This window comes from Cryptomeria japonica, chromosome 8 (genome assembly GCF_030272615.1).
Source record: "Cryptomeria japonica chromosome 8, Sugi_1.0, whole genome shotgun sequence".
NCBI classification, from domain to species: Eukaryota; Viridiplantae; Streptophyta; class Pinopsida; order Cupressales; family Cupressaceae; genus Cryptomeria; species Cryptomeria japonica.
The window spans coordinates 608,794,047-608,821,499 of record NC_081412.1 but is presented as its reverse complement, the minus strand read 5'-3'; the positions used below and the strand labels follow the sequence as shown (position 1 = coordinate 608,821,499).

Here is a 27,453-nt window from a genome sequence, read left to right as displayed (position 1 = left end):
GAAATGGTCACAACAATATGATTCCATTCGTAGCTGTTCCATTTCTACAATATTGGCAGTCTTGTTTGACAATTGGTCATATTCAATGGACATATGTAATGTCCCCTTCTCCGCAGTGATTAGTTCAGTGGTCCATTAGCCTATTCCGGAGACTTGTAGGTTATTTGGAAAAGAGAATTAGGGTTTCCAACTTTTGTGGAGTTCTGCTCGAGCTTTTTAGGGTTTACCAGGAGGGAATTTTTTCAGTTTTGTGTATGGTTTCCTTCTGGGTTTTTCATGAGCTTCAGGGTGGCATAACATGCATTTGATTCTTTGGTGAAGTGAGAACTTACTATTTTTAGTAAGTTAGGGTTTGGCTGTTTGGGCGATGCTGTCTTATTGAGCTTTCCAAGATCTTTCTTCGGGTGCGAATATCATGTTTTTCGGAGGAGTATTCCATGACTTAGTATTTTTAGTAAGTGGCAGTATTGAGCAATTCTCATTTTAGCTGTTTGGACAGGGTCCTGTTCCTGTAGCAGTTCAGTGGTCTTCATTGCTCAACTTCATCCTGAATTTTTTTGATAATCAGTATTGGAGTCATAAGTGATTTAATTAAATATTATTTCCTTATCCTAAGGTTTAATATTTAATTATTTTATTACTGATTAATGATATATTGGGCGACTTAAGAAAAGACATTTATATCTAATATCAATGTTATATTTTCCTAAGTTAGGCGTTGAAATTTGAAGAATGCATTAAGTTATTGTTGAAGACTTAGGCAAGTTCGAACTTGCTTAATTATTGGTTAAAATGCAACTTGGGCGCTGTTGTGACGTTTTCACACATCGCCCCATTGCAAATGGGGACCCATGTTTTTTGCTTTTTAGGGTTTGTTTTTTAGGTTTTTTAGGGTTTTGTTAGTTAGCCTTTGCATTTTTGAGTGCTGTTGGGGAGATCAATAGCATAGCAAGTCCGACTTGAGTGAGGTCCTGATCCTGAAATTTGGCTAAGTCTGGAATGTCCTGATCCTGAAATTTGACTAAGTCTGGAAACTGAAAAAACCTCCAAAAACTAGATTTTGCAATATAACTCCTGGAGGTCTGAAACCACTCTCAAACATCCTGAAAGTATATATGGAATATAACTTAAAGTATAAGAAATTCTTCTTTCTTATACTTAAATGTTATATTCCATAAAAGTTATCCTGATAGAGAGTTCGAAAAGTCAAATTTCGCTCCTGTCCCTCCCAGGAGGACCAAGGCGATTCGCTCCTGTCCCTCACCGAGGGACCAGAGCGAAAATACTTATTTGAGCCATTCCTGACCTTGTTTGGACGAATTGAGACATCAAAGGCATGGTGAAGGACGAAATGAGGATGATAGAGCATCCAGACTTGATCAAAAACAATGAAATGATGAAGTTTTTGCCTAGAAGGTCAAATTCGCTCCTGTCCCTCACTGAAGGACCAGAGCGAAATTCTTCATAAGGTACGATCTGGGCAAAGATCAGGCAAGTTTTATGTTTGAAGGCAAGAAAGGAGATGAATTGAACCCGTTGAAGACAAATTGAAGATTATCAAACGTCAACAAGGGACCCAAATGCCCAAGTTCGCTCCTGTCCCTCAGGCAGGGACCAGAGCGATTTTTGTCTTAGACAAATTTCTTGCCAAGTTACAATGAATTCCAAGGCATGGATGAATGAAAGGGGACATTACGAGACCGTTGAAGATAAATTTGGAAGCTGACGAAGTGTGATGGAGACTACAAGTACAAATTCGCTCCTATCCCTCTCCAAGGGACCAGGGCGATATAATGATTATATTGCCTTTTCCTCCAAGTTCAATCACTCCAAGTCAAGGTGAAGGGTGGCGTGGACGTTTTAAGGCATCTCATTGAAGAACAAAGCATCAAAAATTGCCAAAGATGAAGGATTTACACTAAGACCCCTAGTTCGCTCCTGTCCCTCAGGAAGGGACCAGAGCGAAATTTCTATAAAGGCATAAATTTTGAAAGTTTGTCAAGCATCAAGCAATCAAGGAGGGTCAAGGGACTTTATTTCACGCGTTGAAGATAATTGCAAGTTGAACAAGGCAAAGGCGAGCTCAAAAGGTTGAAATTCGCTCCTGTCCCTCAGGAAGGGACCAGAGCGATATTGAATGTATTGACCAATTCATGCAAAAATCACGTTAAGTCAAGACTTCACAAAGTTGTAAAAGGTCCAAGGTGTCATTTGAAGATGATATGCAAAGGTTTCGAACGTTAAATGATCATCAATTGAGCTATAGAGCCTATATCGCTCCTGTCCTTTGGACAAGGACCAAAGCGATTTTTACAAAAACACTCATGCTCCTTCAAAATCAAGACAATGTACGGATTGGCGAAGTAAAGGGCGTCCTTTGGAAGACAATGAACGAAGAACGAAGGTCAAGTGTTTGCAAATTTGAGCTAGGACATGGAGATCGCTCCTGTCCCTCTCCAAGGGACCAGGGCGATATTTGCCAAAACACTTATAATCCTTTGAAGACCACGTTGAAATAAGGTTGCACAAGGTTTTAAACACCATTTGGAAGGCGATACAAAAGGAGATAGACGTTAAATATTACCAATTTGAGCTTAAAATGGAGAAAAGACAAGGATCGCTCCTGTCCCTCTCCAAGGGACAAGGGCGATGATCCTTCTAACATCAAAAAATGCCTTGTAAAAGCAAGTGGGACGAGCATGGAATGAACAAGCAATGATATTATTTGCCTTATGATGAAAATTGGAGTTCGAAGATGCAAGATCAACGTGAAAAGTATGAAGATCGCTCCTGTCCCTCTCCAAGGGACTAGGGCGATATTACATCCAACGGCATTCCTTCGCACAAACAAGTCAATCAAACTCAAAGGACCTAGCTAAAATGTCGATTTGAACGTGGAGATATGGACTTTGAACGTCGAAATTGCAAGAATCATGATGAAGTTGATGGATCGCTCCTGTCCCCCAGTCAGGGACCAGGGCGATGAGGTATGTATCTTCTCACTTTTTCATTTTGGCGCTTAAAACACATTTTTTGAATTTATTTAAATGCTAGCAAAATCGATATTATATTAAAAATGGCATTTAATATTGCGCTTAATATTAATTAATTATTTTGCCTTAAAAAAAAAAATCGAATTTATTAATTTAAATGATAAAGGCATCTAATTAATTATTTATTAATTTATTAAAAATCAAAGGGAGCGCTTAAATATGGAGGTCGGCCTTCATTATTTAATTAAAAATCGTTTAAAAATTGCTTTATTTCACAAAAGTCGGCCTTAGGGTGAATGGTGAGAAGCGCTTATAAAGGGAGGTGAAAACCATCATTTTTACATTGTCATTTTACCATTCAAGTGCGAGCTTTCATTCCAAGCAAGGTGGTGCGAACTATCAATCAAAAGAAAGTGCGAATTGATATCCAAAGGTGACGCTAATATCATTCAAGGTGGTGCGAAATTTGGAGATTCATTTGTGCGAACTTGAAGATCTATTTGGGCGAATTTGCTAAGACATTGAAGATCACATCAAGGACATATCAAAAGGTGGCGGAATTGAGATTTTGAAGGGGAGATCACGTTGAAGACTATTTAACGTCAATTTTGCCTAGGCAATCCTTGTTTTGCATTCTAGAGTTAGCTCTCAAGAGAGGTATGGCGATATGGATTTATTGTTTTGATTTTGAACGTTGATCGTCATAGCTTAGATTTTGAATTTTGAATTTTGAATTCCTAGCTCAATCGTCGTTTTTAGGAAATGATTAATAAAGGACTTATCATTAAGTTTCCTAAAATTTGCTCTCTAATTTATGTTATGTATTGCAAAATCATGTTACTAATTTTGAAATGTTGTGTAGGCATCAAATGGAGATCTCATCAAGGAAAATCAAGCCGGATCAAGGACGGTCTTCGCCGGGACGATCAAGCCAGGACAGGGGCGACCTCTTTCAATACAGCATTCCAAGGCGAGGTACATCATCGTCTTGCACATCAAGGACAAAAGGAGTTAGATCAAGAATTAATTAAAGATAGCCTCTCAATGACATCAAATTGAATATCTAGCAAGCTACAAGTGTCAGATGAGGTGGCATCCCAGTCATCACTCCTCCAGTCAGTGTGGTCCACCTCAGCATGTCCAGAGTCAATGTACCTAACTCATGGAAGGTGGCACAAACTCCGATGTACCTACCCCGGCTATCCATTGGTCGATTTTTCTAGAAGGGACATGTGTCCAAGCAATACAATTATTTCATTGGTCAAGCATTAAATGTTATGTAATGGTTGTAACAAACCCTAATTAGGGTTTTCATTGTAAAATCTTGGCCATTGATCTTGAATTGATCTAAGCCATCAAATTGTATTGTGGGCACTATATAAGCCCAGGCATTTTCATTTTGTAAAAGCTAATTAGCAATAAATTAGCAATTGTTAGAGATAGTATGTAAATAGTTAGAAGAGTTAGAATATAGTTGATAGAATAGTAATTAGAGTAGAATAGGAGGACAAGGCAAGAAATTGTTGCCATTGATTGTAAACAAACTCCATTTTCATTGAAGTAATGGTGAAATATGTCGTTTTCTTGCAATTTGCATGGTTTCTTGTTGAGTCGTCAATCTTAGATGGTAGATGATTAGATGAATGGAAGAAATGTGATTGATTGATGGTGGAATTCGTATATCCATACTACTAGCAGTTTGTTGATTGCAGACTTGCCTTGTGTAGTCAACTGGAATCGTTCAGCTTAAGCTCAATTTCAATTTGTTGCCTCTTCATTGATATGCATCAACTTGGATGGTATCTATGCCTGCGGTGATGATTTGAACATCATAAAGCTTCCCTTAGAAGATCGCACTAGTCTTGTGTAGATGTTCCATTGATGACAAAACAAGATCTAGTTAGAGTTTCATCAAAAATCAAATCATTGTTCCTACATTCTTAGTATTAGGATTAGATCTTCTCTTCGCCCTCATCCTTTTTCCATTTTTTAAAAATCTAAGCTAGTAAGAGCCTGTGTTCCAGCAAAGCAGATCGGAAGTTCAATGTAAGTCCCCTTGTGATTCCAGCAAATCACATCGTACCACGAAGAGCTTATCCACACGTGGAGACCCCACTAAAAGAACCTTGGAGTCTACCTAACTGATCCTTTACGCGAATCTTCAGCAGTTAGAGACTATTTTCTCAAGAGAGGATAAGATGCCTATTGGTATTTTATTCTGTGTATGATTGTGTATAAAATACACGTCAACAGGCGCCCACCTTGGGAAATGAAATGAAATATCATTTGGACGCCATGTGATAGTGAAATGAAATGCAAATTGGAGAGGTGAATTTGTGAGCATTTTCATTTGAATTTCAGAGGGAAAAAACTATAAATACAGGTGCTTGGCCTCCCATTTGGACATCTTGAAAAATTGCATCGTTATGTTGCCAGTTTGGCGAATGAATTTGAAGCTTCGGAGTGTGGCACCCTAGTATTGCAAGTTTCGTACTTGAGACATAGTACCTAGCGGAGTGGTGTATTCTTGTGACATTTTTAGTGCATATTTCAGTATTTTTCGGAGTGGTGTGTTTTCTGGAGTTGCTAGTTTGCTGTGGCTAAAGCAAGTTTTTGATCATACCTCCTTGCTTGAGCGACTTGTCATTCTGGGTACTAGCTCAAACCTTTTCTATGCTATTGGCGATATATGTTGTAAGTTTGCAGCCCCATATTTGGAGATTTAGATTTTATAATGCAAATCGAATTTTCTAGCTAGGCGTGGGTTTTGGGGAGTGCATTGGAATGCGTGCAAGGTGTTTTGGGGTGTTTGGTAGCTTCTTTTTGGTGTGTTCTTAGTCGCTTATTGTCTAGTGTTAGTTTGGGAGTGATTTGGGGTGAATAGAAGGAGATATGAGTGAGATATGAGCAATTTAGTGAGTTTATGTGTTGCTGGTTATGCATTTCCAGCCTGCTGTCTTTTACATCAGATTCTAGGAAATTGGTGTTGAGTTAGTTTGATGATAATTATCTCATGTGTTCAACATTATACTTCTACTCTATCTTTCCTCTCTATTGTAAGGTTAAGTAGTAGTACTACTAACCGTTTCTGGATTGTATTCTTTATATCCCGCTGAAAAGTGGAAGAGGTTGGCTTGCTGCCTATATCTGATATTTTGTAACTCGGTCCTCCTGCTGCATAAGCGGTTGAGTGATATTTGTTGTAATGATCCTCCCGTTGCATAAGCGATCAAGTTGAGTTTGTTTGGTGTGTTCAGTCCTCCCGCTTAAATATTGCGGTGGAGTGATTTGTGTTGGGAGTACTATTCCCTTGGCTGGTTTACCGCCAAGTTCCTTGCTTTCTCGCTGGATAAGCGGAAGGGGCTGGCTTGCCGCTCGTTATTGTATTTCAGCAATTCAGCAGATTATCACTAACGATCGTTTGCTACCATATGCTCTCACCCTCTCAGTCTGGGCTCTCGGTGATCAGAAAGTGTAGGGTTCCTTCCAGTTGTTTGGATTTCATTATTCTAACCCTAATGGGTGATTGGTGTGATTGTGATATTGCTTTGAAAAAAAATAAAAAAAATAGTGGAAATAGTGTGATTGTGATATTGTGATGTTTACAACATAACCTCAGAATCTCGAATTTTCTTGAATATAAATAATCAAAATTAGCTGAAGGCATCTGTAATTTTGAATGTCTGGCTCTGTGAGATAGTTGATCTGTTCCTCAATTGTCTGAGGGCGGTTCAAGTTCTTTGCTATGATATCCTATTAATATTTTTCATCCACTTAATCAATTTATTTTTGTTGTATATGTTGAGATTGTTCTGGTCATATTTTCCAAATAAAATATTTTTGCTTGGCTTTCGTATTTCTGAAGTAAACATCTATCCAGTTTTAGGTCATGATTTGTATTTAATACATTTACACTTCAATAATTTAATTGATTGCATTATTCTTCTAATAGTTTATAAAGGTTAGTGATGCTTTATCTCTATTTTCTCATGTCTTAACATTTTTAGGGCTGCTAACAAGGAGTGCATTTGATAATAATATTGGTTATAACCCTTTCTTTTCATTTTATATACAGAGATTTCAAAACCATTCCATTCACAAATTTTCTTTCTTAACATTTTTTTATGAATAATTTGTTTTTGGCAGCGTGTTTTGTATGTTGATATTGACATTCACCATGGTGATGGAGTCGAGGAGGCTTTCTACACAACAGATAGGGTCATGACTGTCTCATTTCACAAATTTGGAGACTATTTCCCTGGCACAGGTGATATCCGAGACGTTGGTTATGGAAAAGGGAAATCTTATGCTTTGAATGTCCCATTGGATGATGGAATTGATGATGAAAGCTTTCAGTCTCTATTCAAACCAATCATTCAACGAGTGATGACAGTCTATGACCCCGAGGCAGTTGTTCTTCAGTGCGGAGCTGACTCCTTGTCTGGAGATAGATTAGGCTGCTTTAATCTTTCTGTAAAAGGGCATGCTGAGTGTGTACGATATATGAGGTCATTCAATGTGCCACTTCTGCTCTTGGGTGGTGGTGGATATACAATTCGTAATGTTGCTCGATGCTGGTGCTATGAGGTATTTATCTTTACTATTTTATTGTGTTTATTAGTTAAGATTCAGTCTTCAACATTGTAATTTAACTGTTTTCCTCCCAAATGTTCAGACAGGAGTTGCAGTTGGTGTAGAGATTGATGATAAGATGCCCCAGCATGAATATTATGAATATTTTGGACCAGATTATACTCTTCATGTGGCTCCAAGTAATATGGAAAACAAAAATTCAAAACAAATGTTGGATAGAATTAGGTTTGTGACAACCTCACAATCTCCAAGGTTGACCTTTTTTGTGTACAAATTTTCAAAAATTGATTGCACTCTAAAATATGAAATCCTAGTTATTGACTTATATCTTTAGTTCTGCTTTTCCATTTATTTGTTTATGGCACTGTATGTGCTAGACCTTAAAAAAGATATCACTTAATTGTTTATTTTTGAATAGGTCCAAGCTACTTGAAAATATTAATTCAATGCCATGTGCACCGAGTGCCCAATTCCAGGAACGTCCTCCAGATACTGAGTTCCCTGAGCCGGTACTATTATAAATGCTTCTTTTTTCCTGAGTTTCTTCATGTGCAAGTGAATATATAACTCACTGAATTTACAACCACTGCTCCTTGATTGTTCTGAGACAATTGCAGGAAGAAGAAGATTATGATGTACACAGTAGAAATCATAAATGGGATAGAGAAAAGTATTATTCCGATTCAGAGAATGGTGACTCAAAACTTAGGAATCATGACGTAGAGGAATGTGCATTCATTCGGTATGTATGAAAGGTTCCAAGACAATCGCAGGTTTTCTGTATTTTAAAATTAAACAACTGGCTTGTGGCACCACATTGCATTTCATCTCATTATTGTGTTTGCAAAGTTTACTAAATTTACAATGGGTGGCTGCAAGAGTAAAGAGTGGTAACATTTTTCTTTTCTAGGAAAATATATCTGGAGGATGTTCTGGTCATCATTTGTAGGCACTGTTAAGTGTATTGTGTGCATAAAAAACTCTTATTCTCTCATGCAGGATTGCTGATACTGATAATGACCTCCAATGGTCAGCTGAAATTCTTTTATGGCTATGATTTAATCAAGTTCATTCTCTGTCAACTTTAGTTTTACTCAGCTTTCATTCCTTTAATCTTAAGCAACTTGATAGTTATGATTGACAAATTATATACAATATTTTCACTATTAAGAGTAAATTATGTTCAGATGCAAAATATACCGTATGGTTCCTGGGTTTGACATCCAGTGCTGGATGCCTTTGGAGTAGAGAAAAGTCTATTCCAATATTATTGCTTGAGGGATTATTTTCAAGTCCAATATATTCACACACAAATACTCTTTTTGAATACTTTTGTTAAGCATCAAGGGCAGTGATGCAATAGAAAGAATGTTTCTGTATATTAAATCAGATTTATTAAACTTCTATTGCTTCCTTATGAACTGATGTTACCATGTTGAAACACAGTTAAAAGTTTTTCATTTTTCTGTATACTATAACCTTGATTATCTTGCCCTCAGCCACCAATCATGTATGTGATTTCATTTGATGCTTGTCTTGTCGCTTTGCTTGTGTTCCAAATCTTTTTCCTGTACTGGATTTAGGAAATGCTTTTGGTAATCCTTATAAAGAATTGTGGAAACCTGTATCCAGAGATTGAGAAAAGCCACTGGTACATAACTGTTGGAAATTAGTACACCAATATAGCAATGAGAGAGGACAACTCACAGTCAATCTTATATATATTTAGTTTATTGTTTTTTAGGTGTCATTTGATATCTTCTAGATTCTCTATGTTAGGATCCTTTAGTCCGAACTCTTTAATTATTGCAATAAAGGCTTTGGATGCATTTGCTTTGTATGTTGTCTCATAAGCTATCATAAATAATCCCATAAGCTTGGACAATATTAGTATAATAATCCCATAAGCTTCGAAAATATTATTATAAATATAACAACAGAGCAGGAAAAACTGCAATTTTTGTTTTGTAAGAAACAACAGAAGCACATGCAGTGGGGTTGAATAGAAAAATCAGATTAGGGCTGGCATATTTTGATCTAGCCATTGCAGAGAAAAATAGTTTAAAGATTTGCCCCTAAGGGACTTAGAATTTTGAAAAACGCAAACTAAAAAAAGGAATTTAAGGACTTCAAATTTTGAAAAACGCAAACTAAAAAATAGTAATTTTTAATTTTTTTTTTCCATTTGCAGCTGATTGTCTCAATGCAACCATCTATCTGCATAGGTCATTTTGAGGCATTTTTGAAAACTTTTTTTGGCACCTAACCTTGTTCATGGTTGTGTCCTAAGTCACAAGTTTCGAATTCGACAGCCATGAAATTCGGATGAAATTCAACAAGGGAAAAATTTGAAAAAAAAATTCGGATAAAATTCGCCTTATATAATTTTGTTTATTTTTAAATATATGTAATACTTCCAAAAAATATCAAAATAGTTTAACATTGCTAAATAGATTTGAAGTCATTATAAAAAGATGGCACATTTATAAAATATAAACCATCCAAAATAGATTTGAAGTCATTATCAAAATAGTTTAACATTGCGAAGATGTTTTCTTTTCAAAAAGTTACAAAAAAAGTCAAGACTTTAGAACTTCAAAAAAACTCTAAGTCATCAAAAGGACATGGCTCAGATGGTGTAGCATCATCATCTGTATCACTATCCAATTCCTTGTCAAGAAAGCCAGGCTCATCTGCAACTGGCACTTCTATGTCTTGTGGAATGCGTTGTTGTGAAGAAGATGTGGAGTCGCTTGCTGATTTGTTCATGGACAATTTCAAATTGCTGCAAATGTAGACAAGATCTCCCAACTTTCCAGACAACAATTTGTTCCTTTTCTTGGAATGGATGTGGTCAAAACAACTCCAATTCCTCTCACAAGCTGATGAACTTGCTCCTTGACTCAGTATTCTAATGGCAAAGCACCAAAGTTCAGGAGTTTGTGCTCCATAGCTCATCCACCATCTATAACCAGGTACCGCATCTCGTGTCATATCATATTTGGCTCTTGCTATTCCAAACAACCCTTCTGCTCTCTTGTATACCCAACCTTGGTCTCTAATTAGAGATGCAATTGTTGGATCTGGTTCAAATCTGCTAATGGCTTCATGAAACCCTGCCATAATCTCAAAATCAGCTTGTCTATCATTATGAAATAGCTTAGGCTCCAAATAGCAAGCTGCTGCATGTAAAGGTGTGTGCATCATTTTCCATCTGGAATCAACTACTGCCCATATCTCCATGTACTTTGCATCTATTATTATTTAGTGCTCTCTGAATAGCTTCCTTACAACGATCCATGCTTTCATAAAGCATGCCAAGGCAAGGTTTGTCACCATCAACCATACGAAGCACATCAACAATTGGCTCACATATACTTAGAACCTTTGTTCCACTTTCCCAAATTCTACTATTTAAAACAATTTGCTCTATGTTCTTGCCCTTAGCACTTTTAGAAAGCGCTGAATTTTCCCACTCATTGGAACAAACAACAGATCTCAAAGCTGCTTTCTCTTCAACAACTCTTTTCAAAGTGATATAAAATGAAGCAAATTGTGTGTCACAAAGCCTCAACAACTCCCTAGATGCATACTGCCTGTAAAGACTCAATGTGAGACGATGATTTCTTATGAAGTTTGCAATTTCTCTCCCTCTATGAATTGCTTCATGTATCCATGGAAACTTAGCCAGATCATGAAGCAACAAATCCAAACAATGTGCTGCACATGGACTCCAATATATTTGTGGGTATTTCTCAACAATCAGTTTTCCAGCTCCCACACAATTTGCTGCACTATCAGTTACCCCTGGAACCACATTTTCCACCCCTACTTCAAGAATGGCTTCCTCTAATATTTGAAATATGTATTCAGAAGTTTTCTTGTGGTTCATGTTGTCAATCACTTTCAAGAATGCAACACCTTCAGGACAAGCCACCAAAACATTGATCAATGGCCTTTGACATATATCCAAAGAAACGGGACTCGGACTCGGCTCGGACTCGGCAAGGCCAACTCGGACTCGGACTCGGGACTCGGCTGGACTTGGGAAAGTGAAAAACTCAAGAAATTTAGAGATTTTTAAAGATTTAAAACTTGTTTTAGGCACCCTTTATTGAATACACCTTAAAGACACAATAACATCATCAAACTCAGCTCATTTGATTACATACACAAGTATACATCAATCACATAAGCATAAACGCAAATTGTAGCTGAAGGAAATAACAAACATAGATATATAAATATTGTCAAATGTATACAATATTACAAAACTCATGGAATAAAAAATCCATGTCATCATATGATCATCATCAAATGTTTCATACAAATACCAAAGGTAAATACAACTACAAGCCTACGGCTCAGAGGAGCCTGCACCCTCCGGCCCCGGCCCCCTGTGAAGGCGTCTAAGGTAGGTCCTGGATGATTCAACAGCCATAGCCGCTCCCCGTGACACCATGACATGCTCACCAACATCAGGAACATCCGTGTCACTATCTGCCTCTGAATCTCCTGTCTATGCTCTTGCTCTCCGCTCCTCCTCTACCATGGCTACAATCTCAGCCCCTATATCTACCTGGTCGATCCAATCAATGTCAGACTCAGAGCTTAAATTTTCCCTACTTCTATCGACGCAGTTTCCCCCCATATTTTCAACGGGGGTTTGGGGGCAGCGCCCCCAAGGTGGGGTCAAGGGGCATCGCCCCTTGCGCGCTCCCTGTCGCGATACAGGGCGGGGTCGAGGGGCAGCGCCCCGCGAGTCCAAAAAAACTTATTATTTAATAAAGGTATCGGGTGTTATTTTTCTATTGGCTGACATGTTGTAACCCTAATTTTTCTCATTCTCAGGCAAAGGTTGTAGTGAACAAAGACGATACCATTCATTAAAAAAAACTTTTTAAAATGTATTTTTTTTTTCATTTTACTAACCCAGCCAGTAGCCGAGTTTGGGGCTTGGGACTCGCCGAGTTTGGCGAGTTTGAGCCAAACTTGCCAAACTCGGCGAGTCTGGCGAGTTTCCTCGCCAGACTCGGACGAGTCCCAGAAACTCGACGAGCATGACTCGGACTCGGACTCGCCAAGTTTAGGCGAGTCCGGGCGAGTCCCGTTTCTATGCATATATCTGACCATCCATCACTCAATATGGTGCAACATGTTGCTTTCCAAGAGGCTTTGACTTCAGCTAGTTTCTTAGTCACTCTTGTTTTTGACCTCTCCAAAAGACTTGTCATGAAAGTCTTAGAAGTGGGAGGTGTGTACCCTTTGCCAAACTCTGCAACTTTTTGAATTGCATTATGAAAATGCGGATTTCTAGCTACATTGAATGGAATAACACTTGTGTAAAACAAATCTGCTAGTGCATCATCCACCTGTTGTTTTTCTATTGGTTTCCAAAGACTCTTCAAAGTTCCACTCTCTTTGGATGCCCCTGTGGCCTTGGGTAGACTCGAAGAGGAAGACATAACAAATGTGAATCTAGACACATCCTCTTCAATTCTCTGTTTCTTTTGTGTCGCCTGCATCTTTCTAGCAATCGAAGAGGCTTGCTCTTTCTCTAAAATAGCTCTAATTTCTTTGGACACATTTGGACTTGCAGTAACATCTCCACCTTTACACCCTGAAATACCAAGCAAGTGGTCCTTTACCCTTGTTAAAGTTCTAGTATAAACTTTTGGGCACAAGTTGCAATGAAGATAAGCACCATTGTGGGTCACATGTTTCCATCCCTTTGAAGTTGATTTGTTCGGAGCCATTACAATCTGTCGAATTTAGAAGAAAAGTGATTTTTGATATTTAAAACATGGATTAAATTCTATTTAAAAACATTAAAACAAAAAATATATAATATGTTAATTTTTAACTCCAAAAAGAAAAATAATTCAATAAGTTTAAAACTTTATTTAAATATAATATTTGTTATATTTAACTCTAAAAAGTAAATATATAATAAAATCATTGTAATAAAAATCATTAAATCATCATAATAAAATATATACAAGTATTATAATAAAATATATACACGTATTATAAGCTTTATTATAATACTTGTATATATTTTTTTATAATAATGAAAAAATCACCGTAATAAAATATTAAAATATATAACACAAAAAATATTTCTTAAAAAAAAATTATTACACTAAAAAATAAATTATAAAACTATAAAAATAAATCACTATGACTATCGAATGTACACAAAAACTTAAGGGCAAAGGAAAAAAAATGAATCGGGCGCCTACTTGAACACGCTTGTTGACATATTTTTTTGACAACGTCGAACACAGAATAAAGTCACCAATGGTCACCTTATCCTCTCTTGATCAAGATTAGTCCGTATGCTAAGATTGCTTAAAGTTCAAACGGCTAATTCCAAGGTTCCTTCAGTGCTTGGATGTGACTCAGTTGTTTGATGGGTTTGCTGTTAACCTAAGGGGCCTTACGTGTGTTCAATTGAAGAAGATGATAAACTCATGCAAGCTCAAGGATTTCTAAATGGATGATTTGCAATGAAAGCCTTAGTTTTAGATTTTTTGGATTTTCGAATTATGCAGAAAGTAAAGGAGAGTAGGGTAGAGAGAACTATGCTAAAGCTAATCTAATCCTAAGAACAGGAGACGAGATCACTCTTGCAAAATCAAACCACGCTTCGTTTTGCCAGCAGAGCACAACTACACGAAGACGGTGCAATCTTCAAAGGGTGCGTGGAGGTTTTTAAGATCACCAATATGGACCATCGGATCGAACAATATTTACTGATGATTGAAGTTAAGCATACACACATAACAAAAGGCTTAGGCTAACTTTGCACGGTATACAACAATTAGCTGCACACCAAAAGTATAAGCTCGGATTCTGCAACAAGTACTCTTATCAAATCCGGTTCTCCTAACAACATGCAAGCAAATCTAATCTAATTGAAGAGAGCAAGACCATGCAAATTGCTAAAATAGAACAAGAATACACCATCAAAATCGAACAGTGTATTAAGTTGGCTACTTCAACAATCCTGATGCAGCAATCTCAGATAACAATCTCTCCTCCCTTTACAAATGAGGGGGTCACCCCTTTATATAGGCCTCAGGCCATGCAAACCCTAATTAGGGTTTCACCCCAGAAGATTCTCCACTCAAGATGCAACAAGGTGAGAATCGACAATAAATACCCCATAAAGCCCATATACAATATTCCATGAGCCTAAAATAGCGCCCACTAGTGCATTAAATGCACCCCACTATACCGATCAGGCCCAGAATATAATAAACATCTCTATGCAAGGAATAAATGCCCATCATTCTTCATGCGACGACGACATGCACGAAGAATCTGTCATAGAATCATAAATAAGGCGGCTGGATGCAAGAAGATTCCTCATGTGACGTTGACATGCATTGACCGGACCCACACTTAGTCAAAATACCCTCAGCAGTAAATATGCCACTTTTATTCAACTAAAAGATTCTCGTCCAAGAATGGACGACCATTATCCCGTTCATTTATGGCGTATACAATGAATTTGTTGACGACGGCTTCCAGCTCTCCGATGGAGACACTTGGCACATTTTCAATGTCGAATTCCATCGAGGCAATTTCTTCCTCGCTCTTGGAAAAGAAGCTCTCCCACTCCATCATGATTTCCTGTGTCTTCTTCATTATACCAGAAAATGAAGAAACATTTGCAAAATATTCCTTAGGGAATGAACCTACGAAGAAGAACTCGTGCAACTGAGATTTCAGGGAGTTCACTGTTATTCCACTGTCATTGAGTTTCCTTACGAACAATGCCTCAATTGCACTGATGATTTCCTCCTACACCCCTTTGATGGAATCTTTCAAAGTAAAGGAGTCTATGCTGAATTTATTGAAGGTGTTCTTTCCTGAGCAAACGACGTAGAACCATCGGGGAAAGTCATAAGCTTCAATCTCTTGAATTACTTTCCCATCAATCAGAATTTGCCTTGGAACCTTCGTCAGAGCCCTGAGTTGCGGAATGGTTAAGTCCTAGTAAACGTGCACATCCTCCCACAATCCTTCTGCTGTCTCTAATCTGCTCAAGAGGGTCACGAACTTTGAATGAAGCTGAGCCAGGTCCTCGACGAATTTTCCCGCTTCAGTATAAACATCTTCTATCCATTCCCTTGAATTTTGCGCCATCGCTCTGATAACTTCCGCATCATCAACAACTTCCTTAGGAAGGGAGGAAGGAGGAGTGAATGAAGGACCTGCCTCCCTGAGGGATCTTTTGAAACTCCTGATGTACTCGCATAGGGCTCTATTTTCTTCCCTTAGCCGCTTTTATTTCGCCTTTGATTTCAGCATCTTTTCCCTCATGGCTAAGGAAGATTCTTCAAAGTCTCCTATTACTTGACCTGTGGAAGCATGGCCAAGATCAATCTGTCTGATAACATAATCCTCTTGCCTGATTTCGTTCCTGTCTTTATCTACTGCAGGCTCAACAATGTGCAGGGTTCGGGATCCAGACTCTTCCCTTACAACCTTGGAGAATTTCCGAGGAGCCTTCCTTTCTGTTGGCTGATCCATCTTTTTCAACAATTCTTCCAATTCCCGGGCTGGATTAGTTTCTTTTTCTGGTTCCCTTCTCAGCCTTCCTACCAACCAATCTAGAGCGGGGATGGAGTGAATATGAACCTCTACGTGCTCCTGCTTCTGTGACTCTTCTTCCATTTCGCCAAGGATAACTTCCACGAAGCTATCCTGACGAGCCTTTTCCTGGTATGAGGACTTTCTGGTCTTTGACTTCTTGGTTGATGGTGTCCTTGTGAAGCGTTAATGCTGAGTATGTCTGGTGTTGGAATTTTCTCTGGAGGTGGACCTACTGGATGTGAAAACATCTCTACTTCCTGCACACTTGAGGAACTCGTCGGTGAATGCTTCCTCTCTGTCCTTGCTCTCTTTTGTGGAGGTTCTTCCTGCTGGACTTCTTGCTGAACCTCCTGTGGAACTTCCTGTTGGATATCCTTCTTCCTTGTCGTCCTTGGTCTCTTTGAGGCATTCTTTCCTTTATCAATCCGGACTTCCCCTCCTGCCTGGGCTTGTGAAGAGCCTTCGGTCGCCTCACTGTGGGAATCTAGACTTCCCATTAGCTGTTATGTCAAATGAACATTTCTCTCCTCCAACTTCCTTATTTGCTGGTCAATCCAGTGCCTAGTGAATTTCAACACTGGTGTAGCCAGGACACTCAAATCATCCATTTTGGGCTCTGACCAATTTGGCAACTGAATGGGATGATCTTTTACTTTCTCAAATTCTGGTTGCACCAAATCTGAATCTTCCTTCACCTGATCTGGCACTTGATAAATTTCACTTAACCTGATGGTGTCAAGGGGCAATCTGGAATGCATTTTCTTTCGGACCTCAAGATCATCCTCGACACCTGCCCAATAATCTTCTAAGGAAACTTGTGTATGAATTTGACGCCAACAACCTTCCTGATTTGGCGGTAAGGATCATACTGGGCCTTGGATGTATAAAATGGCAGGCGATAGAATGCCAATTCCCCTGCTGCATTCTCAACGGCCTCCAAGCCTGGGCATATTTCCATGAAGTCACCCAAGACAATTGGGAATCCAATCGATTGCTTCTTCTTCTTCTTCTTCTTCTTCTTCTGCAATTGATCATAGGTAGTTAACTGTCTCATGAGCTCCAGCAATATGAGCTTGTCTGATGGATATCTTGGAAATTTGTATGACTGGAATGAGAATCCTTGCGTCCTGATGTAGGTGAATTTAGGAAATTGCAAGAATGTAGCTCCATACTTCTGGATCAGGGCACTTGCTTGCGGCGACACCCTTACGTGCAACTTCTTCTGCATAAGCCGTGTCAAGTACATAGTGAAGGTGTCATTAGCCAACCCGTAAGAACTAATATTGTGAAGATGCATCTTGGGATAACACCAAAGTTCCCAGACTCGGACTCGGCTCTGACTCGGCAAGGCTGACTCGACTCGTGACTCGGCTCGGACTCGGCAATGACTCGGCAAAATAAGAAAACCCTTGAAATTTAGAGATTTTTAACGATTTAAAACTTGTTTCATACACCCATTATTGAATTAAGCTTAAAGACACTATAACATCATCAAATAGAAGCTAATTTGATCACATACATAAACATACATCCATCACATGCGTAGAAATGTAAATTGTAGTTGAAGGAATTAGAAAACATAGATATATAGAGTTATAAATGTTGTCCAATGTATATAAAATCCATGACTTCAAATGTTCCCAAACATATATGTAACTGTAAAGTGTAAACAAAAACAAGTCTATGGCTCAGGCTTTGGCCCAGTTTCGTCTATCTGCCTCCTAGAAAGGCGTCTAAGGTAGGTCCTGGATGACTGAGTAGCCATAGTCTCTGCCTGTGATGTGCCAGTCTGGGTAGCCATAGGTGTTGGGGACGAGGGGACGTGTTTCCGAGACGGGGGGACCAAGGGCCTAAGTTTGGGGACGGCAGGGGGACGGCGATGGGGGGGTGGCGGGGTGGTGGTGCTGATATAGTTATACATATACATATAGTACTTGAAAAACTAGTTTTGAAAAGATGTATGACAGTATTACAATATAAGAATTACATTTTCAAATGAGACTAGAGGAAATTTGAAATACTAAATCTAAATACCAATTACCAAGATTTCTAAGTTGTTTTGTTATATGGAGCCTAATCAGAGTCAAAGGTTAGATTTTCCCTACTTCTATCGGCGCGGTTTCCCCCTATATTTTTCAACGGGGGTTTGGGGGCAGCGCCCCCAACTTGGGGTCAAGGGGCAGCGCCCCTTGCGCGTTCCCACTCCAGGATCAAGTCTGGACATTGAATAGCAGGAGGAAAACCAGCTGCCGCAACAATTCCGCTCTTGGCAATTTTGACAGCTGTTGGTGATGGACTATGCCCTGCTGTCCGGAACATTCTGATCTTGAATGCAGCCAGATTGAATGTGCCCAAATTAGTATCGCTGATTTCTTCCCATCTGGAATTCAACTGGGAATGAGGAAGGAAACCTTTCATTTCTACCTTGATCAATGCCTGCCTGGAGAGGGTAGCTGCCTTGCTTGATTCCGCCATCCTGAAAAGCACCTTGGAAATGATGAAAACAAAGACTAAGTATGACCACTCTTCACTTCTCCAATTCTTCTTTCTTGAATCCTGCAAGTGAGAAATGAAATGCCTCTCCATGCTTATATAGAATCCTTCAAAACGTCTTGCTAAGTTAGGAGGCATCAAATTAGCAATTGAATTTATGACGCGTCATACTTTCCCAATCACTGCGCCATGCAAAAGAAACTTCCCTTGTGAGTGAGTTCAAATTTAGAAGTTACATTAAATGCACTAAGCCATGCGTCATACTTGGAAGATTCTCTTCGCCAACTCATTAACTTCCACTCTTTCAAAATTCGGAGGAAATTGAAGGATTTTTTCAAGATTCGCTTGATTTCATTCTAACTTGTTGCCTTCTGCTTTTGAAGAAATTTTCGCACCCTTTTCAACATCCCCTTTTTTTTAGGGATCCCCCTAAAATTTAGGAGCTAGGTTCATTGGATAGAGAATTTCACCACGATTCCGAATCTATAAAATTTTCCACATTCAACAAGATTCGGTGTCTAAAAATAGAAATTTCAAAAATTTGCCCGGGGGGATTTTGACTTTCGATTCCTCCTTGACCCTTTGACTTTCCATACCTTAGAAGATTTTCTGAATTTTCGATCCTAGGCGTGGATTTTCATAGGAGAGTGAATTTCATCAATTTTGTAAATCCTCCATGACTTCTTGATTTTGGTGCCCAGCTGGAGAGTAGGGCGGAATTTTGACTTGGTGGAGGATTCAGTGAAATTTGTGAATCCTTCATGCCTCCTTCATTTTGGTGCCTGGTTGGAGAGTAGGGCGGAATTTTGACTTGGTGGAGGATTCAGTGAAATTTGTGAATCCTCCATGCCTCCTTCATTTTGGTGCCTAGCTGGAGAGTAGGGTGGAATTTTGACTTGGTGGAGGATTCAGTGAAATTTGTGAAACGTCCATGCCTCCTTCACTTTGGCGCCTGGTTGGAGAGTAGGGTGAAATTTTGACTTGGTGGAGGATTTAGTGAAATTTGTGAATCCTCCATGCCTCCATTTTGGCGCCTCGCTGGAGAGTAGGGTGGAATTTTGACTTGGTGGAGGATTCAGTGAATTTGTGAATCCTCCATGAGACCTCAATTTTGGTGCTTGTCCTTCATCTTGGGCGGAATTTTGCCTTAGAGGAGGAATTTTGCCTTTCCATGCTTCCTCCGGACTGGGATGGATTTTGAGCCCCTTCCGGATTAGGTTACCATATAAGAATTTGGGATGATTTTTCCAAACTTAGAGAAATTTCTTGAGCTTTCCATTTCAGGAGTGGGCCTTCAGCACTTCAACCATCTTCTGGCTTTCTTTGTCTGCTTTTTGACTTTCCGGAATTAGAAATAGTTGCAAATGCCTGATCTTTGTCACCTTGCCCAAATGGTCCTGTTAGAACAAACTTTCCAAAAATAGAAACCTTTAAAGTGTTAGCATTAGACCCCTAGACAGGACACATGAATGACTTACTATAAATAGAAACTTACTAAAAATAGAAATTACTAAAAATAGTAAGTTTGATTTTTGGCAAAATGACGACATTTCGGGACTCGGTAAAATCCCTAAAAAATAGGAACTTTCTAAAAATAGAAAGTTGCTCCGTTTTGGCTCAAATTTTACCGGGAGGTTCCTTGAAGGGTCTTGATTCCAGTCGTATGTTCAATTTTTCCAAAACCCTCACAGAAACCCCTAAAATCTAGGTCAAAAGGCAAAAACCCTAAAAAAGGACAAAACATGCCCTAGACTTCACCAAACTCGCTCAAATGAAAAGCAGATTAACTCCAAATGACCCTCGAACACCTGCAAAGCGGAGAGACTGACGAGACTGCCACCAAAACCCACAAAAAACCAAGACCAAACGACAAAAAGGGCCTAAAAGCTAGGGGGTCCCTGTTTGGGATGGGGTGATGTGTGATTAGGTCACAACAACGCTGCCGTCAGAACTTGGCAAAGTGGAGTTGTGGATTGTAGTGCAGGCTGCAGCAATGGTAGAGACAACAATGACGATAGTGTATATGACGGGAAGCCTTGCAGCAACGGGAAGCCTTGCAGGCTTGTAGCGATGGCGACTCACAACGCACTGCAACTTCTTGCAACGACGATGACCCACGCGCTGCAACTTCAATTTCCGTCGAAAATCTACACCTCTTCATGAGAGTTCTATGTTTATAGAGGCGGGGACAAACCTTTTATAAAAAAAATACGTCGATAATCTTAAAAAACCCTAAACGCGTTTCAAAAACCCCCAAAAAAATGCTTTTTAAATTTTAGCTTTAATAAGAAAATAATGACGTCTGGCCGTACAAATTTTTGGCTGAATTTGAACGTATATTTTTAAAAAGTTTGAAATTCGATAAAAATTGAGCTTCATGCTTGAAATTCGGTGAATTCTGTGACTTAGGTTGTGTCTACTCATTCCAACAGCCACAAAATGGAATTTTTTTAAAGAATTAGAGACAAATTTCATAATTGAGACAGATGGTACATTGCTTAAATTCTGAAATGCAACTCTCAACAGTTGCCTCAATAGTCAACAACCATCTAAGAGTGGACATTTGTTTGGATACACAGCTTATGGCCAAATTTAGACTTTACCTGAATTGACAACACGAATCATAGTAGTTGGATTTATCAAATTGGATAGTACTTCAGTCTGCATAATAATTATTCTGTCAACAGAGTCCTGTTGTGACCTAATCACACATCACCCCATTCCAAATGAGGACCCCCTACATTTTTGGTCCACTTGGTCTTTTGGTTGTGGTCCTTTGGGTCTTTTAGCAACAATCCCTTAGATTTTCCTAGGTCCCCAAATGTGTTGGCAAATTTTGATCAAGTCTGCAAGTGTTTTGAGTAAATTTGACTAAGTTTGGAGCTTGTATTGCCTATTTTAGGGTTTTTACCCTTTAGACTTAGATTTGAGGTCAGTAGCTTAGGGTTTTGGTAAATTTGAACGAAGCAATGAAGTCAAAACCCTTCAAGGAAGCTACCAGTGAAATTTGAGCGAATTCTGAGCACTTGCTATTTTTAGTAAGTTTCACTGCGTCTCAGATTGGCCTAATTTTGCATGCATTTAAACAAACTTACTGTTTTTAGTAGTGTTTATTTTTAGTAAGTCTTTTTTTAGTGTCACCCTATCCCAGTTTGCCCTAATTTGATGTTTGGAAGTACTTACTATTTTTGGCAGTTGGCAATACACTAATGGCAGAGCAATCCTGAAAAATCCAAGTTCCAAATCCAGAAAGTCGAGAAAGCAAGCAGTTGATCAGAAAAATGGCTAAGTTTGGAATCTTTTCCAAAAGTGGCAAAAAGCATGGAAATCTATTCTATGGTGGGAAAGTGTTCCTTCAATGAGAAATCCTCCTCAATCCAAAATTGGCATCCAAGTCCAGATCAAGAACGTAAAATGCATAAGGCAAGGAAGAATTTCCAAAACTTAGCAAAATTCCTTCACCATGGTCAAAATGCACTCCAAATGGGGAATAGGCGCCAAATTCATGTTAAGGAGGAATTTCTTAAATTCCGCAAATTCTTTCATCCCCCCTAAAGGGTGCTCTAGGAGAAGGTTGGGCACTAAAATGAGTACATGGAGGATTTTTCCTCCCCAAGCAAAAAATCCTTCACCTTATGCAAAATGTGGCCAAGACAAAAGAGGAGCGCTAGAACATGGTCAAGGAGGAATTCTTTCCTTTGATCAAAATTCCTGCTTCCATAGTAATGGAAGGCAAAAGAATGACTGTGCCAAGTGTCTTCGTAGGAGAGCTAGAAGCCATTGTGGCTAGATTCATTGCATTCGCTATCAATGAACGAGATAATGGTTGTCCAATTTTGGACGAGAATCTATTGATTGCATAGGGCATGATGGCGCATTTATGGCTGGTGGATGTATATTCAATTCATGGCGGCTGCCATATTCAAGGAGATTGCGGCTCGTTTAATGCATGATGGACGATTTGAGAAGTGATGGGCATTTATTACATTATGGACGCCCTTTTTGGGAGCAAGGAGCAATTAATGTGTAGTGGGCGAGATTCCTCATTAATGGCTCTCCCCACTACTTGGCATCATATTTGGGAATCTTTGGTCAAACCCTAATTAGGGATTTGCATGTTTAATCTTAGCCATTGATAGGATTGTAATCTGGGCCATCCATTTTCCTCTTGGAGGCCTATAAAAGGGGTTCACCCCTTCATTTGTAGCAGGGGGAGAATTGTATGAGATTGTTGCTATAAGTTTCCGAGTAATAACAGTGATACATTGGCTTTTGGTGTTCACTGTGTTGTTTCAAAACTTGCATGGTTTCATCTTCCTCACTTAGTTTAGATTTGCTTCAAGTATTTAGATGAATGAGATAAATTGCATTGCTTTGTGGTGAGATCGTACGCTCATACCTTTTGTCAATAAATGATTTCTATCTATAGTGTAAGGTTGGACTAAGCTTTTACACGTGCCTTCTTAACTTAGATTATTGGATGAACATTGTTCTTTGATGGTTTAAAATCTTATAAGCACAACCTTTGAAGATTGCACCTCCTTTGTGTAGTTGTCTGAAAGTGTCGAAGCAAAGTGTGGTCGATTTTGCCCAAGTCATTGTTATCTGTTGAGTTCCTATATCTAGATTAGAATTTCTCAACTCTTTCCCATTTTACTTTCTGCACTATCTTATTGAAAAGTCCCAAAAAAGAGCCATTCATCGACAAATCATTCGCAAAAATCTCCTTGAAGTTCTAAATCTGTTTAAGTCTTCCTCAGTGTGCGTAATTCCCCTTGGATTACCAACAACATCAACCAAACGAGTCTATAGCCATCATAAAGTTGCTAGTACGCAGTTGGAACCTTGGAATCATTGTATGATCTTCTTGAAATCTTAGCATACACATGATTTTGATCAAGAGAGGATATAGTGACCATTGGAAACTTTATTTTGTGTTGGTGTGGTCACAAAATACCCATCAATAGGTCCCTATTGTACTATTCCATTTTGATTTAGAGAAAGAAGTTGTTCAATGGTATCTCAAGTCTCATGATTAACTCATTTGGGAAAAAAATGTCAAACAATTGTTGGTTCAATTTGGCCTGAATGCTAATGAGATTTTATCAGTGCTCTTACTAAACTCCATAAAATTGGCATAGTTCATGAATATTAAACCGAGTTTGAGTGTCTTTCCAATAACACTTGGGGCTTCTTTGACTCTCTTTTCACAAGTTTTTTCATCAATGGCCTCAAGGATCCAATCTGCCCTAAGGTCAAAATGTTTGAACCAAATGACATGATGGAAGCTTTGGATTTGGCAAAACTTGTAGCAATGTAGAGGATAAGCTCACGATTCAATCCCTCTTTTCAATTGTAGCTCCCTTCAAGAACACAATACCAACATGCCCTCTTATGCTGCAGCTATCAAAGACCACCCCCGTTAAATGCCTCATAGAGGTTAAAATGCAAGCTCAATGAGAAAATGGGCTATGTTACTACTGTGATGAAATATTCACAAGGGGCCACAAATGCCACAAATGTGTGCAACAAAAGCTATATCTACTCAATGTTGAATCGCCTCCAAACATGGAAGAGTGTGAAGATGCTCCCAAAATTCAAGAAGAAGAAGAAGTAGCTAGGTGCTACCATTGGTTCCTCTCCTTTGGACTCATATCCAAAAATTCTCGTCCTTGCCTTGGCAATAGTCACTACTACTCAAACTATGAAAGTCTAAGGGTATTTCAATAAATTTACCCTCACTATGCTCATTGACTCTAGTAACATGCATAACTTCATTATTCCACAACTCTATAAATTGGCTGATTGCTTTGTGTATCATTTTGCTTCAACCCAATGGTGCAACCTTGCTATGCAATGGAAAATGCATAAATGTTCAAATTGTTGTGGGGGAATATAACCTTCATTTAGATATGTTTATCTTTACCATTGGGTCGTTGTGATGTAGTTCTTGGGGTATAATGGTTGCATACCCTTGGTCCAATCTTGTGGGATTTCTTTGAACTTTGGATGCACTTTGTTGATAATGGATAGAAGTGCACTGTGAAGGGTCTTACCCTTGGGTGTACTAGTCTTATCATCTCACATTTGATGGAAAAATTCCTTAAGGAAAACTATCATGGGATCATCGCTTAGCTTCACTACATTGAGTTTAACCCTCTTTCTAATTCTAGCTCTCTTACCAAATTGCAATAGATTTTAGATAGACATGCCTCAACATTTGTTGAGCTTGTTGGTTGTCACCTCAACGTCCGAAAGATAGTTGTATTCAACTCCATCTAGGGAGTGCACCACTTAACATTTTCCCTTAATAGCATTCATTTCTCTAGAAAATAGAAATTGAAAAGTTGTTATAGGAACTCCTTGAGGCTTGTGCCGTTTGTCCCAACACTAATTCCTACTTGTACCTTATTTTGCTCGTTTGCAAAAAAGATGGATCTTGGCAACTTTGTATTGACTTCTTGAGTTGGAAAAATCACCATCAAGGGAAAATTTTCCAATTTTGTAATCAACGAGTTACTTGATGAGCTTCATGGTGCTCAATTTTCTCAAAATAAGATTTGTGCATTGGCTTTCATTAAATTTAGCTCAACAGAGTAGATATTTCAAAGATAGCCTTTTGTTCTCATAATGGTAACTATGAATTTTGGTCATGCTATTTAGGCTTACTAATGTCTTGTCCACTTTCCAAGGATTGATGAATAGATTTTTTTGACAATTACTTTGTTGATTCATTTTGGACTTTTTCAATGACATCACAAAATTTGTAGCACCTTGACTTGACATCACAACTTATTGTAGATAAGCAACTATGTGCCAAGTGCTCCTTTGGTTAAAAGAAAACTGAGTACTTGGGATGTTTTGTTTCCATTGCATGTGTTTAGGTCGACTTGAAGAAATCTAGACCATGCAAACTTGGCCCAAACCAAGACACTCAAAAGCCTTAGTGTTTTTTTGGGTCTCATTGGCTACTACGGAGATAAGTTAAAGACTATGGCAAAATTTCTTTTCCATTGAATGCATTGCTTAAAAAGGATGCCTTCTCACGGGCCTTTAGAATGGAACATGCCTTCAAAGACCTCAAATGTGCTATGAACAACATTGGTTCTTGCCATGTTTGATTTTTCCAAATCCTTTGTCATTGAAAGTGATGCTTGTTGCAGTGGCTTGGTGCTATGCTCAGTAAGATGGTCACCCTTTTGCCTTCACCAATGAGGCCCTATTCAAGCGAAATTTCGTTTGCTCCACTTATGAGAAAGAGATGATGAGGATCTTACATGAAGTTAATAAATGGAAGCCTTATGTGTTGGGAGACATTTATGTAATAAAAGTTATAAAACATATCACCATAGTCACAAATATTTCTTGGAGCAACATGTATTCTCCTTATGCAGCAAAAATGGGTCACCAAACTCATGGGGCATGATGATGAGATCACTTATAAGGGCAAGGAGAATGTGATTGTTGATGCTCTCTCCTACAAACCTAAGGACTTTGTCACCCTCTATGCAATTTCTATGCCACTTTAGCGTGGAACGACATCTAGACTTGCCCGCACAATGTCTTATCCACCAACTTTCTCCCAGCCTTGCTACCTCCCTCAGCCACTCTTGGGATGGAGAACATTTGCGATATAAAGGATACCTATTGTTGTTGCCCAATTCGACTCTGTTGCCTAAAATTCTGCACAAATTGCATGCCTCTCAGTGGATTATTTAGGGTTTTTGAAAACATGAGTGGTTGTGTTGTGCTTTTTTTTTTTGGCATAGGCTGAAGGAGGATATCAAGCGGTTTGTTGCTGAAAGTGATACATGCTAGTACTTTAAGGTTGAAACCATTGTTTGCAAACTCTATGAGTACTCTATGAGTACTCTCTGAGTTGCCAAGTACTCTCTTTTTTTTTGCTCTGCGAGTTTTTACAAGTTTAACTTGTGAGTTTTTATAGACATAGGAAAAACATGGGTAAAAACACCAACACGGGTAAAATGCTGGTTAAAACACATTTTTCACATGTTTTATTTGGCCTTAAAACCATGTAGTTTCTCTTTTGAGATGTCAATTTTTAATTTAATACATTTTGCAATTCAATTTTGCAAAAAATATATGTTTTTTTAATAAATTTTAATATTTGGTATGTTCTAAGTTGTCGAGTTTTTGCCGAGTTGAAATTTTTTGGCTTGTCGAGTACTTTCCGAGTTCAAGTCTACAAACTATGGGTGAAACAATGGTAGCTCCAAGCTTGTTCCAACCATTGCCCATTCCTACTTGAGTTTGGAAAATATTTCCATGGATCTCATTGAAGGACTTACCGAGTTTGGTGGAAATTCAGTTGTACTAGTGGTGGTGGATTGCCTCTCCAAATACGTCCATTTGCCTTGGCCGATCCCTACACCTCCTCCATCCTTGCGAACCTTTGTCAACCAAAATTTTCATCTCCTTTCCTTTCCATATACTATAATCTTTGACCATGGTGCTGCATTTAGAAGCCATATTTGGAAAATATATTTAGTTGAATAGGTATTGAGACTCCATTTGCAGGCCGTCCCACCTCTTGCCAGGCCATATCCCAGCTGGAGCCTATGTGGGAAGATATTGTCATTTGGGATAGTACTACACATGCTGTTTCAGACTGTTTATTCCAGACCAGACCTGGCCGTACCCCTCTTAGTCATCATTCAGCCAGTTTGGTGCCCAAAAACCATCACCTTCAGGCAGTGTAGGGTTTGAAGAGTTCGTAAAAGCAGATCAGAATTTGTAACAGGCCTGTATC

At 38.8% G+C, this 27,453-nt stretch overlaps 1 protein-coding gene across 3 annotated transcripts in view; it reads left to right on the top strand.

Annotated features, from left to right (window-relative positions):
- Positions 1–27,453, top strand: part of LOC131071759 (histone deacetylase 19) — a 62,192-nt gene that overhangs the window by 22,871 nt on the left and 11,868 nt on the right. For 2 of the 3 annotated variants that reach the window (XM_058007710.2, XM_059209638.1), the window contains exons 3-6: positions 7,140–7,580; positions 7,669–7,811; positions 8,005–8,095; positions 8,204–8,328. In XM_058007710.2, coding sequence (XP_057863693.2) covers positions 7,140–7,580; positions 7,669–7,811; positions 8,005–8,095; positions 8,204–8,328 — 800 coding nt within the window. Of the gene's footprint in view, positions 1–7,139; positions 7,581–7,668; positions 7,812–8,004; positions 8,096–8,203; positions 8,329–8,585; positions 8,991–27,453 lie in introns of those variants that run through there. The other variant, XM_058007712.2, reaches the window with a different exon arrangement.